The sequence below is a fragment of the Rhodnius prolixus genome, unplaced genomic scaffold, assembly GCF_049639745.1.
Source record: "Rhodnius prolixus isolate KJV_2025 unplaced genomic scaffold, Rpr scaffold_34, whole genome shotgun sequence".
Classification (NCBI taxonomy): Eukaryota; Metazoa; Arthropoda; class Insecta; order Hemiptera; family Reduviidae; genus Rhodnius; species Rhodnius prolixus.
This window is the reverse complement of record NW_027411619.1, coordinates 535,286-554,599: the sequence shown is the minus strand read 5'-3', so window position 1 is coordinate 554,599 and position 19,314 is coordinate 535,286. Positions and strand designations below refer to the sequence as shown.

Below are 19,314 nucleotides of genomic sequence, written 5' to 3'. Positions count from 1 at the left end.
ACAGTATTTGATTGTTTATTATTACTGAGTTACCTCTTGGGCTCATTTATATATACACTGTGTGCACGTTAATCGCGTCCCGCCTCAGGTTGTAAGCATTCGCACTTACAACAGTAATAAATAAATGAAACATCAATGAAAAAAAAAAACTAGATTAAAAAGTAAGTAATGTGTAACATCACTAAGTCACCAACTTCTCCACTTATGTTTAATTTCGCACCTGGTACTTCTCTTGAGGGAGCTTCATTTTTCCCCTGGCCGTTTTATTTGATGGAATTCTATGGTTCAGCCATTTCCTCCCTTTCTTCTTTGGCATGTGGCAAGGACCCAAAACTGAGGGAGAATGAGAGATTTTCAAACTCCGATAAGTGGGCGTCGTTTTTATCAGTCACGTTGGCCTCGTGAAACTGTTCGGCGATCTCGACTATTCCAGTTTGTTGTTCATACATTGCTGATCTCAACAGGATAATCATTCTGCATGCCCTCTTGAAATAAGGCGTACATTTGCTAATTCATTAATTTAAACATATTTTGTTGGAAGTTTTACTATTTATTTTATGTTACCGATATTTTTTTATCAATGATTTTATTTTACAATGTATTGAATTTTTAATTATAATAAAATTTATCAACCTATCTTATCATTTTCCCAGGAAGTCAATCACTAGTCTCAAACAAAAAAGCTGTAGGACTAGTAATTGACATACATGTCAATTACTGGGCAGATTGCCGTTTCAAGGACCAGTGATTGACAGCCCCATTTTAATGCTCAATGCTTCTTATAATTAAAAAAAAAACTACATAAATGAAATCTACAAGTAATACTAATTGTAACAGAACATTGATAACCTCACGAATATATGAACAAATAAACGAAAAATAAGAAAAAAGAAAAATTATTTTCTTATCAATCCTTCTTAGCAACGGCTTGTTTTTTCCTTGATTTTGAACTTTTAACACAAATAACGTTCCACTGATACCAAGGAACATTCCAAAAATTAATCTTTTTCTGGAACTGCTGCCTAAAGGCTTCTCAATAACGAAATTGAAAGAATCACCACTAAAAACGGCTCATATCCCTTATAATACCAGTTTATATTTGGTATGTCAATTACTGGTGCCCAGTCAATTACTGGTCCCTTCACCCTAATCAAGTTTTGTATTTTTCAGTATTAAGCAGGGTTTATGATACTGTATTTTGCTGTAAAAAGACTTTTTTTTGTTGTGATCAATAATAATATTTTCATAACCCTGAATCTTTATTTAAACCCCTAGCAACATCTCACATGGACAATAAATTTAATTATTTAATGAAGTAGTGATCTGGTTAGAGTAACGGCCAGCAGGGGCGCACTACACAGATTTGCTAACGGAGAAGCTGTTACTAGGTAACTAGTTTCTATTATAAATTTATTTTTATTTTATTTTTTTTCCCTTATTATCCGAGTATTGTTTTAACTTTAATTCTAATCACTAGTATTGTTATTTGTTTATTATTATTCAGCATATTGCCTCTTCCTTGTTTTCTCATTTCTACTTAACCCCCCGTCCCCACTGAGCTTACCTTCTCCAGCGGTGTTTGTGTTTGTAGAGGGTGGTGTAACAATTTGGCGCCCAACGTGGGGCTCGAGAAAATCAAATAATAAAACAAATTAAGGGATCATTTTGACATTTTTATCTCGGACCGGAAGGAGAATTTTATGATGGATGTGTATAGGCTGTTGAAGGAAGAGTTGCAGTACGAATTGGAAATAAGGAAAATAACCTCCGAAGGTAATTGCCAGGAACTGCGGAGAAGGCTGCATGAAGCCTTATCCATAGATGTCCCTCCTGATTCCAGCTGTGTTGCAAACTTGGACCCCAACTCGGAATTCACAATTTGTGAGAAGAAATATCTTGTGTTGAAGGGAGCGGTGGAAGAATGTGATGAAGATGCCGAATCAAGTGAACTGAAGCGCCTTAAAACGCGACTGCTGCAAACTTACCAGCGATGCAACTGTATAGTACCGGAGAAGGGGCTGGAAGATCAAATTGCGGAGTTAGTGGAATCTATACAAGAGTTGAGAATTCAGCTGGAGAAGTCAACTGTGGGTACATCATCAACGGAGCGGTTAGCAGGGTCAGCTTATCCAGAGATAAGGCAAAGGAAGCACGCTAGTATCGTAGCCGATCTGAATCAACTAGCATTAGAAAAGGATTTCCAACCGACTCGAACAGAGGTCAGATGGAGTGTACCACAGAGGGCGTTAACACCAAATACCCTCCCCGAGATGCAAGCTACCGCCTACACCTCTACTAAGAATGACGTACTTCATGTTTCGAGACGGGACCCGAAATTATACAAGTGGGGCCTGACTTTCTCAGGTGAAGAGACAGGATGCACTTTGGCCAACTTCCTGGAAGATGTCGAAGTACGGATGGTCTCAAGAAACGTATCGCAGGAAGAAGTTTTTCGAGGATTCGACGATTTGTTAGCTGGTACGGCAAAAATATGGTTTAGAGCTAAGAGACAAGAATTCTCTACGTGGCAAGAATTGGTGCGAGGATTGAAAAAAACCTTCCAGGATCCTGACTATGACGACCGGCTCATGGATGAAATACGCAGACGAACTCAGGGGTCTGACGAGATGCCATCATTGTTCATAGCCAAGATGATAAGCCTATTTAACCGGCTGAGCATTCCACTGACAGAAGAGCAAAAGCTAAGAATACTAGAGAAGAATATTAAGAGCGACCATCTACCTCACCTCGCACAGGCTACCTATTCATCAGTGGAGGAATTAGAATCAGTTCTTTGCAACCTTGAAATATGGACCCAAAGAGCGGCAAGATATAGAGAGCCGCCAGCTAGAGGTCTACTTGAACCCGCACTGGGTCATCGAACCAGGAAACTGCTACCACCGGTGTCAGCCATTCGCGAATCCGGAACTCAGCTGGAACCGGAAAGAAGAGCAACGACGTATAGGGGTCCGGTCTGTTGGAACTGCGGGCAGACAGGACACTTGGCCAGAGCGTGCCGCTGTCCGAAGACACAATTTTGTGGGAGGTGTGGGCTTCTAAAAGTTAGCACACAGGCATGTACTCGCTGTGGGCCAAACCGGAAGAAAGCGGGAAACGGACCAGAGGGGTCGGCGCAGACCACCGCACCGGCTCCTCAGAACACCGCCCAAGATTAACCAGAGAAGATCCAGAATGGTTGGAGGTGGTCAAGGATATGTTCTGTTACGGGATGTCACATAGATTAAGCCAGCCAAGTCTTGAAGATCGAAGACCTTTTCTTCAAGTGAGATTGTGGGGTATCTCAGTTAGTGGATTACTTGACTCGGGCTCAACGAGGACAGTAATCAACGACAGGTTGTGGAAAAGGTTATCCCCCTTAGGAATCAACCTTCAGCCATCGGATAACCAACAGATAACCCTGACAAATGGAAGGACTTGCGCTGTAGAAGGCTTTGCAGTGGTGCCTTTCGAACTGAATGGGGCGGTTAAGATTTTGAATGTTTTAGTTGTACCATCTCTGAGTGTGGAATTGATACTTGGAATTGACTTCTGGAGGGAAATGTCACTTGTGGTGGACATAGCTAAGGCTACCTATAAGTCAGGGGATCCGGCCCTAGCCTGTGTATCTGCAGATACTGGAGTCATCAGCCACGAGAGACTAACGAACAAGCAGAGAGAAGAACTGCGAGCAGTCACCAAGAAGTTCCGAGAAGCGTCACCACCTCATCTGGGCTGTACGGATCGAGTGGAACACATCATCGACACGGGAGATCAACCCCCACTGAAACAGCGATACTACCCAGTGTCTCCCTTTATACAAGAGGCCATAAATAAGGAACTTGACGCGATGCTGAAGGATGGGATAGTGGAACCATCAAGTAGCGGTTGGTCATCGCCAGTTGTCATGGTAAAGAAGAAGGATGGGAAGTACCGCTTTTGTGTGGATTATCGGGCAGTGAACAAAGTCACCAAACGAGACGCGTACCCTTTACCGTATGTGTCGGCCATATTGGATCGTTTACGAAACGGTAGGTATCTCTCCTCCTTGGACATCAAGAGCGCATATTGGCAGATCCCTGTGGAGAAGAACAGTAGAGAGCGCACGGCCTTCACCGTACCGCATAGAGGGTTGTTCCAATTTCGCCGCATGCCGTTTGGTCTACATAATGCCCCTGCCACATGGCAAAGACTTATAGATAACGTACTGGGACCCACGCTAGAACCGTACGTCTTCGCCTACTTGGATGACATCATTATCGTCACACCTACTTTTCAGAAGCATCGAGAAGTATTAGCAGATGTTCTCGAGCGTTTAAGAGCGGCTGGCCTGAGATTATCATGGGAAAAGTGTCAGTTTTGTAGGAACGAACTTCGCTACCTAGGATATATTGTAAACGAGGATGGCCTTGGGGTTGACCCAGAGAAGGTGTCCGCTATTTTGAACTTCCCTAGACCTACAACTGCAAAACAGGTAAGGCGGTTTATAGGGTTAGCAAGTTGGTACAGAAGATTTGTGCCTAACTTTTCAACTTTAGTCTCTCCGTTGACGGATTTGCTAAAGAAAAACAAGAAGTTTGTGTGGGAAGACCGACAGGAAAGAGCTCTACAGGAACACCAAAATCGACTGGTTTCAGCACCGATACTCACCTGCCCCGACTTCGAACGCCTATTTGTCCTTCAGGCAGACGCTTCCACTACAGGTCTTGGTGCCATCCTGAGTCAAAATTTCGAAGATGGGGAGAAGGCCATTGCTTATGCCAGCCGAACACTCACAAATGCAGAGAAGATGTTTTCAGCAACGGAGCTGGAGTGTTTAAGCGTGTTGTGGGCAATTAAGAAATTTAGGCCGTATCTGGAGGGCATGAAGTTCACGGTCATCACCGATCACAGTTCCCTGAAGTGGTTAATGACGCTGAAAGATCCCAGTGGCAGGCTAGGAAGGTGGGCCCTGCAATTACAAGAACACGAATTTGAAATCGTTCATCGTGCCGGGAAGCTAAATAAGGCGGCTGATGCACTCTCTAGAGTGAACGAGGGGTTACTCAGTGCCATTACAGACTCTTCTAGGTGTGATGCTTGGTACGAAAAGATGAAAGCCGAAGTAGAAGCATGCCCCGAAAAGTACCCCTTATGGAATCTAGACAGTGGAGTTCTTCGGAAATATGTCAAGGATGCTAAGGATTTGTTAGAATCAGAGGACCCCTGGAAGTTGGTTATCCCAAAATATCAGCGGATGGAGGTCTTAAAGGAATGCCATGATAATCCGACGGCAGGGCACCTAGGGATTTTTAAGACTAAGGAGAGGATAGCGCTGAGATACTATTGGCCAGGCATGACGAGCGATGTGGCACGGTACGTTAGGCGTTGTTCAACCTGCATGGCGAATAAGCCAGAGCAGCAGAAACCTGCTGGGTATTATGGGGAACAACGCAAAGTGTCGCAGCCATGGGAAGTCGTTACCATGGATATAATGGGTCCACTGCCTAGGAGTTCTCAGCAACATAGGTACATTCTAGTGGTCTGTGACTATTTCACTAAATATGTGCTACTGCACCCACTAAGACAGGCCACCTCTAAGTCTATTACTAAATTTGTGGAGGACCAAGTATTTTTAGTGTTTGGATCGCCTAAGGTCGCTCTAACCGATAATGGTTCCCAGTTCCTGAGTAAGGAATTTACAACCTTATTAGAGAACTACGGGGTAAAGGCAGTTCGGACACCATACTACCATCCGCAAAGCAACCCCACCGAGAGAGTAAACCGTGTCGTAAGACAGCCATCAGGGCATACGTCAATGATAATCAGAAGCACTGGGATAAGCTGCTGCAGAAAATAGCATTCGCTCTAAGGACTGCGAAACATGAAAGTACGGGGTATACACCCGTGTATTTGAATTTTGGGCGAGAGCTACAGGCATGCAGCGACAACGCCCAGCAGAACATTACCAACCCAGATGAACTGGACGTCGCGGCAAGAGAGGCATTCGCCCAAAAATTTAGCAAGGTAAAATATTTGTGGAGTAAAGTAGTGAAGAATCTGACCAACGCCTATGAGAAGGCCAAGCGAACCTACAACCTGAGGAGAAGAGAAGTGAGTTATGCCCCAGGACAGGTTGTATGGAAGAGGGAGTTTCTCTTGTCTGATGCCTCTAAAGACTTTTCTAGTAAGTTAGCGCCGAAATATAAGAAGTGTACAGTGTTACAGAAGATATCCAACACCGCTTACGAATTAGGAGATGAAAACGGCCGGAATTTGGGAATCTGACACCCAAAAGATATGAAGCCGCAACCAGAGACCGGATAACTTGTAGAACACCGCACCCAGCAACCTGCTCAGTCCTTCAGCCCCTGAACATACCTTTCATATTGCCTTTTCTTTATCCTTTATTATATTTACATTGTCTTTCTTGTACTCCTTTATTGTTATATTCCTTAACTATTATATTCCTTTGTCATTATATTCCTATATTATTATATTCCTTTATTAATATATTCCTTTATTATTATATCCCTTTATTGGTTTAGTATTAACTTATTTTGCCTGTCTCTTCTTTCTTTAGGAAGGAGAGGGAATGTTACGATGTAACAGCTTTTCCAAACGAAACCAATTTTGAGGGTATGATTGTAATTATTCCTAGATTTTGTTCAGGTCAGTTAGTTAGAATTAGGTAAAATCGGGGATTAAGAAAATAAATCTAGGAAATTTAATTAAGAGAAATGAAGAAAGTGGATAAAATTATACTTGAAGAGCACATGGCTGTGTGAAGAGGGCAGCGGGGAAAAAAAGACAAACGACGCGAGCAACATATGGGAGATAGAGACTGATGGGATTTTTTGAGAAAGAATTAATTACGAGTGGAAAATTGGTTGTTGTACCGAGCTGGTTGGAGCCAAAACAAATTGGAGTGAAAAGAAATCACCTTGGCGGGATTTGCCTCTGGGAGAGGATTCATTGAGCGGAGGACCTCTACTTCCCAAAGGGCGGCAGGAAGGAATAGTACCTGACTGGTGGCGAGCTTCCCATAAGAAGACCAGGAAAGAAGGGTAGATTGGAGCAAAACCAGGCCTGGGATTGACTGTAAGTGTAGGCAATGTAAAAAGAGTGACTAGTTTTCTGGTTCTATTGAGGACAATTATTTCATTACCTAGTAATCAAGTTTTGTATTTTTCAGTATTAAGCAGGGTTTATGATTTATGTATTTTGCTGTAAAAAGACTTTTTTTTGTTGTGATCAATAATAATATGTTCATAATCCTGAATCTTTATTTACACCCCTAGCAACATCTCACATGGACAATAAATTTAATTATTTAATGAAGTAGTGATCTGGTTAGAGTAACGGCCAGCAGGGGCGCACTACACAGATTTGCTAACGGAGAAGCTGTTACTAGGTAACTAGTTTCTATTATAAATTTATTTTTATTTTATTTTTTTTCCCTTATTATCCGAGTATTGTTTTAACTTTAATTCTAATCACTAGTATTGTTATTTGTTTATTATTATTCAGCATATTGCCTCTTCCTTGTTTTCTCATTTCTCCTTACCCCCCCGTCACCACTGAGCTTACCTTCTCCAGCGGAGTTTGTGTTTGTACAGGGTGGCGTAACAACGTCTTTTAACAATTGTTGAAATAAGTGCTAGCAATTTTTGCGATTTTATTATTTATTAAGCAACTTTGTTGAAGACTACATATTCATACATTCTTCTTAATTTTGTAAGTAGATATTTTGCTATTTCTTAGTTTCATATAATTTACTTCAAAAAGTAGCTGAATATTCAAAGTTCGTTAGAGCTTGTTTTAGTAAGATTGAGTGCACCTTAATTGCTGATGTCTCGTCAAAAAGTAAGCCTAGTTCTGATTAATTGTTAAATTTCAGTTTCTTATTTCGACAAGTTATTATTATATTGCTTAGATTGTTTTAGTTGCTTGATCAAAAGAATAAAGTAATTACCTGCCTGATGTAGTTTTTAGATGTGGATCCCCTAATTTATTTATTTATTTCTATCTGTTTTTCGGAGTGTGTCACCTTTGTTTGATCTACTATTTTTGATCTATTTTTGCCTGCTTCTGGTGAGGAAAATATTCCAATCGCCCAAATTAGTTCAAGTCGATAATAAACTTGTTACCGAAAGTGTCAACCACTTTACTAAGTAGTTTTTCACTTTCACGATTACTAGAGCTTAGTTTTATACTTCAATAAATAGGTTTTATTTGAAACATTTTGTCAAAGTGCTTTATTATATTTAGTGTGAAATACGATTACATGAGTCCTAAACTTCCAAGATTGAAGATACTTCCACAGTCTTTTTTCAACTCTCGGTCATTGAAAATTCATTCTCGTTTGAGTTCAGGTTTTTTATTTACATAATTTTAATTTTCCTTTTGGTTTTTTTTTATTTGTGTAAGTTGCAAATCTGATATAAATGATAAATCATATTCAGCTTGGATAACTAAAAATTTTTTTCCTCCATTACTGTTTGTAGTTATGGCCAACTATTGTTCTGGCGGTCCATTTTTTTTTTTTTTTTTTTTTTTCTATACAAAAATATTCCCAATCGGATACATTACTTTTTGAAGTTCTATTGCAACAAACCAAAATCTCTTCTTTTTACAAAAGTAAAAAATAATTTTTGTTTTTGTTTTCAGAATCTAAGAAAAAAAATACGTTAAGTATTTATCTTCTATATTAATTATTTACTTATGTTTATATTTTTACAAAAATGCCTTCTAAATATCGAAAAAGAAAGCAAATAATTAAAAATTTAGTAACGGACATTAGACAGACAATTGACAGCACTGCTGAACTCGAGAACTACATTACTGTGACTCCCGCCGCCACTAAGCAACAACGGTACTACGTTAAAAATCGCGAGGGAATAGTAAGAAAACAGCGACAATATAATTTTAGACAAAAAGAAAAAATCCAAGAGAAACAGAAAGAGTACAATGTAGAACATAAAGAAAAAATCCAAGAGAAACAGAAAGAGATTAACTAAGATTTCATAAAGTGGAAAAAATGAAAAAACAGACAGGGTACGATTTATCTCATAAAGAGGAAATAAAGAAAAAACAGAGAGAGTACGATTTATCTCATAAAGAGGAAATAAACAAAAAACAGAGAGAGTATAATTTATCTCATAAAGAGGAGATACAGAAAAAACAAAGAGAGTACGATTTATCTCCTAAAGAGAAAGTAAAGAAAAAACAGAGAGAGTATAATTTATCTCATAAAGAGGAGAAACAGAGAGAATATGACACAGCTCATTCAGGACAAAAAAGATAGAAGCAAAGAGTATACAATGTTGTCCATAAAGTTGGCATAGCAAGGAAGCAGAAACAAAAAGACAGAATAAACAGTGAAAAGAAGACTGAAACACAAAGAAAGTACAATGAAAAGAAAAGAAACAAAGTCAGCAGTAGACATAAACGTTATGATGGAAGAAATCGAGCTGTTATTAACTTAAAAAGAAATATTCGGTACTTTTTGACTCGTCAAAGCGTAAATAAGCCCTCGGTGTCATTCGCAAATTTATTGAAAAAACGGGTACAGACTCGGAAAAAGATAAATAGGTTTCAAGGTGAATCCGCGTTAATAAACAGATTGTGTGCAAATTTAAAGCTAAATAGTAAAGTTAATAAACATTATATTGTCAAAAATAAAACTAAACACACAGTGTTTTATTACCTGATAAAACATTCTAACCATTTAGTCGGAATCGCTCGATCATACTTAAGATTTCTAAACAATAAATTAAAAGCCGTTGTTGATGAGGCCGTTAATTCGCGTATAACCGGTTAATTTCTTTTAACGCGGCAATCGCTTTGTAAATTTTATTCGCGCTCACTAAATCTCGCCATATGACTCGGTTTTGTTTAGGTACGCCATTAACCAGTACAACCACTTCATGATTTTGGGGCAGTTCGTTCGGTAGCAAGTCCACGTTATTCTGCAAAGGGAGGGGTAAATAAGTGACGCGACCCTTTAACCCTTTAAGTTTTTCACTGACCGCAATTTTCCCTTTTTTTGGCTGGAGACGAACTACACATTGAAATGATTTAACTAATTGGGTCAGCATTGTTACGAAAATATTCAGCTTACCAACTTCTGCAGGCACGGGATCTACTTCTAAACAGTTATAAGCGGCGCGTCCGGGAATACAATTTTGATTCAATTTTCGTGCACAGTATGTACAAATTTTAAGACCACGTCGGCGAATATTGTCATAGTTTTTATTAATATAAAGAATTATAGTTTGCCATGATTTGTTATTGTTTTTCTTAAAATTTACGAAATCTTTTAAATCCTCGTCATAAATTAACATATTGCAACACACGCAAAAAGTCTCCGAAAAAAAAGAGACTGTACGTTTTAAGGAAGATAAGTTTTTTTTATATTTATGCAGAATATTTATTTCATTGGTGTCGCAACTAGTAGATGGTACATACTTCTTAAATTTATTGGTGTCGATTTTAAGTGTTCCGAGAAACTTTTTTAAATCATTAACGGACCGTAAAATAGATTCGAAATTATTTGCTTTATTGATTCTTGTACTTACACGATTAATTTTGAAAAATAGATTACGTATGATGTAAATCTGTCTTTTAATGTTCCTAAACGCAGTGTAATGTACTGATTATTCCGAAAGAATTTGCAAAAGTGTACTGCATTTAAAAATGCTGTTGTGTGAGGCGCAGTGTATGGTGTGACCTTTTTTTTCGTGATGACTGTACCGACATTTGTTCGCAAGCTTTTTGATTGACACAGTATTTATAGCACCGTGAACAAATTCTATTAATTTATTTAAAATAGTGCTCATACTTTGTTTTGAAAATTTACACGTGATACCGCAAGGCCATTCTACAATATTATTACCTTTAGTAATGTGCTTTTTTAAATTGTGTCCGTTCACGAAAACGTTCTGGCTATTAGCAAGTAATGTATGACCGGGAGGAATCGCGCTATAAGAGCTTTCGAAGAAATAAGGTTCAGAATGTGCCGTGTGTTTCTGTTTACCTCCGGATACTTTCACGATATTTTTAGGAGTTAGGGTTTTAATTTTATTGATTTCGAACTTATTAACGGCCTCATCAACAACGGCTTTTAATTTATTGTTTAGAAATCTTAAGTATGATCGAGCGATTCCGACTAAATGGTTAGAATGTTTTATCAGGTAATAAAACACTGTGTGTTTAGTTTTATTTTTGACAATATAATGTTTATTAACTTTACTATTTAGCTTTAAATTTGCACACAATCTGTTTATTAACGCGGATTCACCTTGAAACCTATTTATCTTTTTCCGAGTCTGTACCCGTTTTTTCAATAAATTTGCGAATGACACCGAGGGCTTATTTACGCTTTGACGAGTCAAAAAGTACCGAATATTTCTTTTTAAGTTAATAACAGCTCGATTTCTTCCATCATAACGTTTATGTCTACTGCTGACTTTGTTTCTTTTCTTTTCATTGTACTTTCTTTGTGTTTCAGTCTTCTTTTCACTGTTTATTCTGTCTTTTTGTTTCTGCTTCCTTGCTATGCCAACTTTATGGACAACATTGTATACTCTTTGCTTCTTTCTTTTTTGTTCTGAATGAGCTGTGTCATATTCTCTCTGTTTCTCCTCTTTATGAGATAAATTATACTCTCTCTGTTTTTTCTTTACTTTCTCTTTAGGAGATAAATCGTACTCTCTTTGTTTTTTCTGTATCTCCTCTTTATGAGATAAATTATACTCTCTCTGTTTTTTGTTTATTTCCTCTTTATGAGATAAATCGTACTCTCTCTGTTTTTTCTTTATTTCCTCTTTATGAGATAAATCGTACCCTGTATGTTTTTTCTTTTTTTCCACTTTATGAAATAAATCGTACTCTTTCTGTTTCTCTTGGATTTTTTCTTTATGTTCAAAATTGTACTCTTTCTGTTTCTCTTGGATTTTTTCTTTTTGTCTAAAATTATATTGTTGCTGTTTTCTTACTATTCCCTCGCGATTTTTAACGTAGTACCGTTGTTGTTTAGTGGCGGCGGGAGTCACAGTAATGTAGTTCTCGAGTTCAGCAGTGCTGTCAATTGTCTGTCTAATGTCCGTTACTAAATTTTTAATTATTTGCTTTCTTTTTCGATATTTAGAAGGCATTTTTGTAAAAATATAAACATAAGTAAATAATTAATATAGAAGATAAATACTTAACGTATTTTTTTTCTTAGATTCTGAAAACAAAAACAAAAATTATTTTTTAACTTTGTAAAAAGAAGAGATTTTGGTTTGTTGCAATAGAACTTCAAAAAGTAATGTATCCGATTGGGAATATTTTTGTATAGAAAAAAAAAAAAAAAATGGACCGCCAGAACAATAGTTGACCATAACTACAAACAGTAATGGAGGAAAAAAATTTTTAGTTATCCAAGCTGAATATGATTTATGAAATATATCAGATTTGCAACTTACACAAATAAAAAAAAACCAAAAGGAAAATTAAAATTATGTAAATAAAAAACCTGAACTCAAACGAGAATGAATTTTCAATGACCGAGAGTTGAAAAAAGACTGTGCAAGTATCTTCAATCTTGGAAGTTTAGGACTCATGTAATCGTATTTCACACTAAATATAATAAAGCACTTTGACAAAATGTTTCAAATAAAACCTATTTATTGAAGTATAAAACTAAGCTCTAGTAATCGTGAAAGTGAAAAACTACTTAGTAAAGTGGTTGACACTTTCGGTAACAAGTTTATTATCGACTTGAACTAATTTGGGCGATTGGAATATTTTCCTCACCAGAAGCAGGCAAAAATAGATCAAAAATAGTAGATCAAACAAAGGTGACACACTCCGAAAAACAGATAGAAATAAATAAATAAATTAGGGGATCCACATCTAAAAACTACATCAGGCAGGTAATTACTTTATTCTTTTGATCAAGCAACTAAAACAATCTAAGCAATATAATAATAACTTGTCGAAATAAGAAACTGAAATTTAACAATTAATCAGAACTAGGCTTACTTTTTGACGAGACATCAGCAATTAAATCTGACTTCTTCCCCTTTTTTTGGATGAGTCACTAACTGTCGGAGATTCAACCACCTTATTTTTAACTGTATAGTCCGTGTACATTACCAGACTTCACTTACTATTCATTTAATATTAAAAAACGAGAAATGACTCCAGTAAAATTAAAATAACAATAATTCTCTCTATTCTTGGACTTTGAAGTATTCTCCCACCTGATTTATTATTTATACAAATTTTTGTAGAAAACACAACTCACAGTTAACACACTCCACAAATTTACTATATTATTTTCTAATGGGAGTGGCAACTGTCTCTTATTTATCCCCACTTAATCAAATAAGCCCAAAAATTGTGACGAATTCTGTTCGTAATATAAAATTAATTTTCTGTTATCTCAAAAACCACTCGTTGGATTTTCTTCTATTTTTAACCATACGCTCACAGCACAATACACTTTCTGCAAACTAATTTTCATAAACATACATCAAGTAGAAACCCAATTTTAGAACAATCACAGAGACACGATGTTACATGTACGACTAACAAACAACAACTCTCCTATTTATTATTATATGTTGATTGTTTTTTCTAAAAAAATTTAAAAAAATGTATATATCTTTGTATTGCTTACTTTTTTTTTGTCAATATATTTGTGCTATGTTGCTAATTTTATATTTATCAGAGTAACTGAAAATTAGGGATAGTTCTTAAAGTGTACTAAAGAAATACAGTTTTGTTATTAACTGGGAAAGCTAACTTTTAATGATATATTTTATTAAATTGCGTGACTTTTGGCATCATTTTGTACTTCAAGTATTACGTTTATTTAATCTGGATTCAGACATGGGCGCTCCTGTGTGGATAATTTGTTTATTTTGTCTTCAGTGGCAAGCATTCAATCTCAAATTAAAAAAAAGTATTTATTTGGTATTTTTATTGATTTTAGAAAAGCGTTTGATTCAGTCGATCATAATATACTATGGGCTAAATTAGATTCTCTTGGAGTGAGTGGTAAATTTATTAGATTATTTAGTAAATTATACAAAAATGCCTCATTTAAATTATCAGTGAATAATGTTTTATCGAACTGGGAGATTGATATAACTAAAGAAGTTATACAAGGTGAATCATTGTCACCTTTATTGTTTATTCTCTTTATTGCGGATTTTGAGAATTTTCTTAGAGAAAAAGGTGTCTCAGGAATTTCGATCACGAGGTCTGTTGATATTTTAACTCTAATGTTTGCTGATGACTTGGTGTTATTCGCTGATTCATGGTCTGATGCTCAAAAAAAATTGCACATTGTTTCTGAATATTGCCATATAAATTCTTTACAAGTGAATGCCGATAAATCTAAAGTAATGGTTTTTCGGAGAAGTTTTAAAGTCAAAAAACTGAAACCTCTTTCACTTAATCAAATAAATTTGGAATATGTAAATCAATATCGTTATCTAGGCGTACCCTTCAATTCAGTTTGTAAGTTTTCGTCTGCAACAAAGTATTTTATAAATAAAGGTAACAGAGCTGTAACAAAGGTTGAAACTGGTGTCACTCCAATGTTTGTTAACATGTTTAACAGAATTTTTAATTATTTTGGCAAATTAATGGAAATGTCTCACGATAGGTTACCTAAAGTGTTGTTCAATAAACTTAAAGAAATAAATGGATTGCCTTATAATAAAATAAAACAACTGGTCAGATAGATCTGTTTCTTTTTGATGTAGGTGCCAGTCTCAAGGATTTAGAATTAAGTACTCAATACAGGAAAACAAAAAAAGATATTCTTGAAAAAATTTCAAACCATTACCTATCTCTAAATATCAATAAAATTGTACACTCCAAATTTAACCCTTTGTATAGGAGCATTAGTAGTCTAAATAGTGGTGAGGAATACATTAGGTTTAAATGTTCCATTCACAAAATTAGATTATTAATGCAACTCAGATTGAGCAACAAGAACATAACACAGATTATTTATAAAGGTTCAAAATACGTATTAGGTGGTTCGGTCGTATGCACTATCTGTAACAAATTGGAATTTGAAACTCTACAGCACTTTCTATTCTCATGTCCTGTTTATAATAACATAAGAAAACAATTCATTGACAAGTATTATGATAATCAAAATTATAGCATTGAAGATCTTCTTATAATAAGTTCATTAAATAAATTGAATGATTTGTTTTATTATGTAATTAACTATTTGAAGCTTCGTTCATTTGACAGTGTTTATGATTGTATTGATAAACTTGTATATAGTCAAATTGTATATATAAAAAGAAACCGTATTTTTTTTGTAATAATTTGTTTTTTGTTTTGTATTTTTGACGGATACATTTTATTTTTCTTGTTTTTTATGGATACTTTTTCTTTTCTTTTTGTACGCTATTTTTATTGCATTTTCCACTTACTATTTTTTTTTAAAAAAAAACAAACTCATTGTTAGAAGATGTTATCTTTAAACAATAAATATATATTATTATTATTACGTTTATTTAATTTTTATAGTTTATTTTCTATGATATTAAGTTAAATTTTTAATGTTTATAGTTAGAAATCTTTTTTTCTTGTTTACTATAACTTTTATAATCATATGAAATGTTATGTCTATGTTTGTGTATGTTCTTTTCTAATACAATTAAAAAATAAAGATTATTAATGTTATTTATTATTTAAACATTATTTAATTTAAAAAAATAATTTTTTTTTTTGAATTTGTCATTTCAGCTTCTCCGAAGGATGGTCCCTAGTGGATGTTGGGACAGCAATTGAAAATATTGTTATGATGTTATACTATGACCTGTTCCCTGAGTTACTGTTCGTCATGTGTCCCACAAATCATGATCTTTGCCAATATTATCAGGATAAAAATATGGATTTAATAAGACATCGCTCAAATTTAAATAAGTAAGTTTTTAATTATTTATGGAGTACGATAATTTGTAAAACATCAGAGCACTTTTTTTTTCTTTTTTTTTAATCAAACTTATTGTACAAGATTACTTATATTTCCAATTTCCCAGCATTATATTTTTACGTTATATTTTTTTAATATTATATTTTTAGATAAAAATTAATTTCATTTATTACGTTTCAGATATGCTTTCAAAGAGTACGTCGATGAATTAAAATTTAGCAGTTACATCCCAGTAGAGGGTACAATGATACAATTTATATGCACTCTCCTGCCTGCATATGGAAATGTGTATCTGATAAACGATGTATACCATTTCCAACTTATGACGCGAGTTGTGTCAAACTTAGTCACCAATTATTCATCTAAAGGAGACTACTATCTAAGGTTATATCTCCTGCGTAAGTACATTTTCACAAAACTTCTATTACATTTTTGCTTCTATTCAAAGCATTTTTATATTCAAATTGGAGTTGGAATAAGATACCAGATTTAATAGTGATAACAAGTCTTAAATAAAGCAATTTTTCTTCTTAAGATTTAAAACTTACTACCTCATCCTCAAATCTTACCTAAAAGATCGATATTTCAGAGTCAACTGTGGAGCAGCAGATTCTGATATCCGTCTAGCTCGAGCTGGTGTTCCTCAGGGCAGTGTCCTAGGTCCTATTCTTTACTCCTAATATACAGCAGACACACCTCAACATCCAAATACTATCCTCTCCACCATTGCTGACGATACTGCTATATTATCTTCACATTCCGATCCCCTTATCGCTACACGAACTCTACAAACACACATCAACCACTTACAGGACTGGCTTTTCAAATGGAGAATCAAAACCAACGTTATGAAGTCTAAGTTTATAGTATTTACTCTCAGACGGAAAATCCTACCTCCTGTCATCTTGAACCAAACTCCTATACCAGCTGTGGACAAAGTACGCTACCTTGGACTGCACCTAGACAAACGGTTGACATGGAATCCCCATACTAGACTGAAAAGACAAGAAACTAACCAACGCTACAAACTTCTCGCCAGACTACTTGACAAACGTTCGAAACTTAACCTACATAACAAAAGACTCTTATATCTAATGTTACTGCGACCCATTTGGTCATACGGCATCGAAATATGGGGATCGACTAAGCGTTCCAACTCACTACGCCTCCAGGCATTACAGTCAAAAATACTTCGAAAACTTCTTAACGCTCCGTTCTATGTATCTAACCTCACTATCCATAATGACCTCAAAATTCCTTTCATTACAGATCTTGCTAACACTCGTTTTTTCAAATTTCATTCCTCTACAGCAGCTCATCCTAACCCTCTCATAGAACACCTATCTTCCTCCACATTACCAGGTAATCCTCTAAGGAGATTGAAGAGAAGATGGCCTCGTGATCTTCTCATATCTTAAGCACGTTACTGGAGTGGCACCACTGGGTGCCTTCTCCACTCATGATTTCCTTTTATTTCTTTTCTCTTTCACCGTATTTGCTTGTTGCAACAACTGTTGCAGTGGTAAATTGCAATAAAAGATTAAAAAAAAAAAAGATTTAAAACACGCATTTTATCATGTAAAGATCAAAGCGGCTTAGTAGGCAGCCATCGTTTCTTTTCCTAATCCCACCACCCAATCATCGGATTCGACGAAACTGAAACTCTTCACTTTTTCCCCTTACCCAATCACCCACCAATCAGTTAATTCGACCAGACTGTTAGCCCTTCACTTCCATTCCACCCTTGTCCGCTCTAACAATCATCTAATTTTGCGAGGCTGTAAGCGACGCTCCTCAACCTCCCCTTCATCTCTCTCACAATCTTCATTTAGCCTGCATATCACCCCCATCTTTGCTCATTGAATCAGTGGATCAATCAGTCCATTCAGTGAATTCCGTAGAAAACTTGATAGGTCTAGTTTTTATTATAAAGAAAAAAAAAAAAACATTTTAATGTCATATGTTTTAACTTTTAATTATTTTTTAAATTACTAGTAATCCGTCCCCAGTCTATTTTATTTTTTTAAAAAATCTAATTATCTTTTACTTCCACAGAAACTATTCAAGTTAAAATAATTAATAGAGAGAAATTATTTACATACTTTCCCCACCTGGAGTTGCTATTACTTCTGGGACGACCTATTAACGTATTAACAATTAAACGCGTATAACATTTGAGATGATTTACCTGAACTAGTATTACCTCCACAACCTAAAAAACTTTACAAAAAATATTTGTCTACAAAATTTTATTGATCGCTCCTCAAAATTCCTCAGCATAAAACAAGTTTTATGATATCGAATAAATATAAAAAAAAAAAATAAGCATACAAATAAAGGTAAAGTAAACACCTTGGTCTATTGTACTGGGACATCTACAGGCAACCTACTCAACAACTGAAAAAGCACATTTTTATCGATTGCAGAAAAGATAACAACTTCGTATGCCATGCCAACAGGAGAAAGACAGGGTGAGATAAGTCAAAGGCACCTCGCCAAAGGATTGCTGCATCTCATCAAAAATTATACTAAAGGAGAAACTGTAGCATATGAATTAAAAGCCCTAGCCTTAGAAACCATCATAATAGATACCCGGTCTGCCTTTGTGTATTGGATCGGTCAGCAGTAACTGCTAGTGCTAGTGCTGGCGCAGGGGTTCTCAGCTCCGCTTTCAGTATGGCAGGGCCTGTAGGAAGAGTGGCCTCTAATTTCGATGGGGATGTTAGAACGGTCCTTTCAGCCCTAAAAAGCATTATAAATATGACGATTAACAATATAGTCCTTATTATCGATTCGCAGGCTGCAATAATGGCACTGACAACTTGGGCTGCGACCGACTCTTACGATACAATTCAATGTCGTAAAATAATTTACGACCTCAACGATAAAAGTGTGAGGGTGGTTTTACAATGGTCCCCAACCATTGTGGCATCAGTGGAAATGAGGAAGATGGCAGACTTCAGCAAAAATGACACAACACACATTCCTTTTGAGACCACAAGACGAACCTGACGGGTAAAAACCAAAAAGAAAATAGCGGAGCTGTACACCACACTATGCGCAAATAATGGGCGTCTTGAGCAACAATGCGCTGCCAAATAACCCGCCTCGGAGCGTAGCGGTGGCCTTTTTTCGTTTGATTAATGGACATGATTACCTTCAGACACGCTTATTAAAATCGGGATAATTGACAACCCGAATTGAGTGCTTTGCGGGGACGGGCACATGTCAAGAGATCATCTTTTTGAGTGCAAAGCCTTGACCCAATATATACTGACGAGCTCTCTTCAAGAGGTAAAATTTATTGGGCTGTGAGACGACTAATGTGAGGGCGCCAATGGTGGGGGGGGTAAACAAAAGAAAAGTTTGGAATAAATAAAAGC

General features: G+C 36.0%; 2 protein-coding genes across 2 annotated transcripts in view; both read left to right on the top strand.

The window, feature by feature from the left end:
- The window catches only part of LOC141457603 (uncharacterized), a gene marked incomplete at its 3' end in the record, with an annotated part of 667,626 nt that overhangs the window by 298,653 nt on the left and 349,659 nt on the right, over window positions 1-19,314 (top strand). Inside the window, exons 2-3 of the mRNA XM_074134809.1 lie at window positions 15,742-15,921; window positions 16,112-16,329. Of these exons, the coding sequence (XP_073990910.1) occupies window positions 15,742-15,921; window positions 16,112-16,329 (398 nt within the window). The remainder of the gene's footprint in view (window positions 1-15,741; window positions 15,922-16,111; window positions 16,330-19,314) is intronic.
- The window catches only part of LOC141457600 (uncharacterized), a 189,861-nt gene that overhangs the window by 145,807 nt on the left and 24,740 nt on the right, over window positions 1-19,314 (top strand). The window lies entirely within an intron of this gene.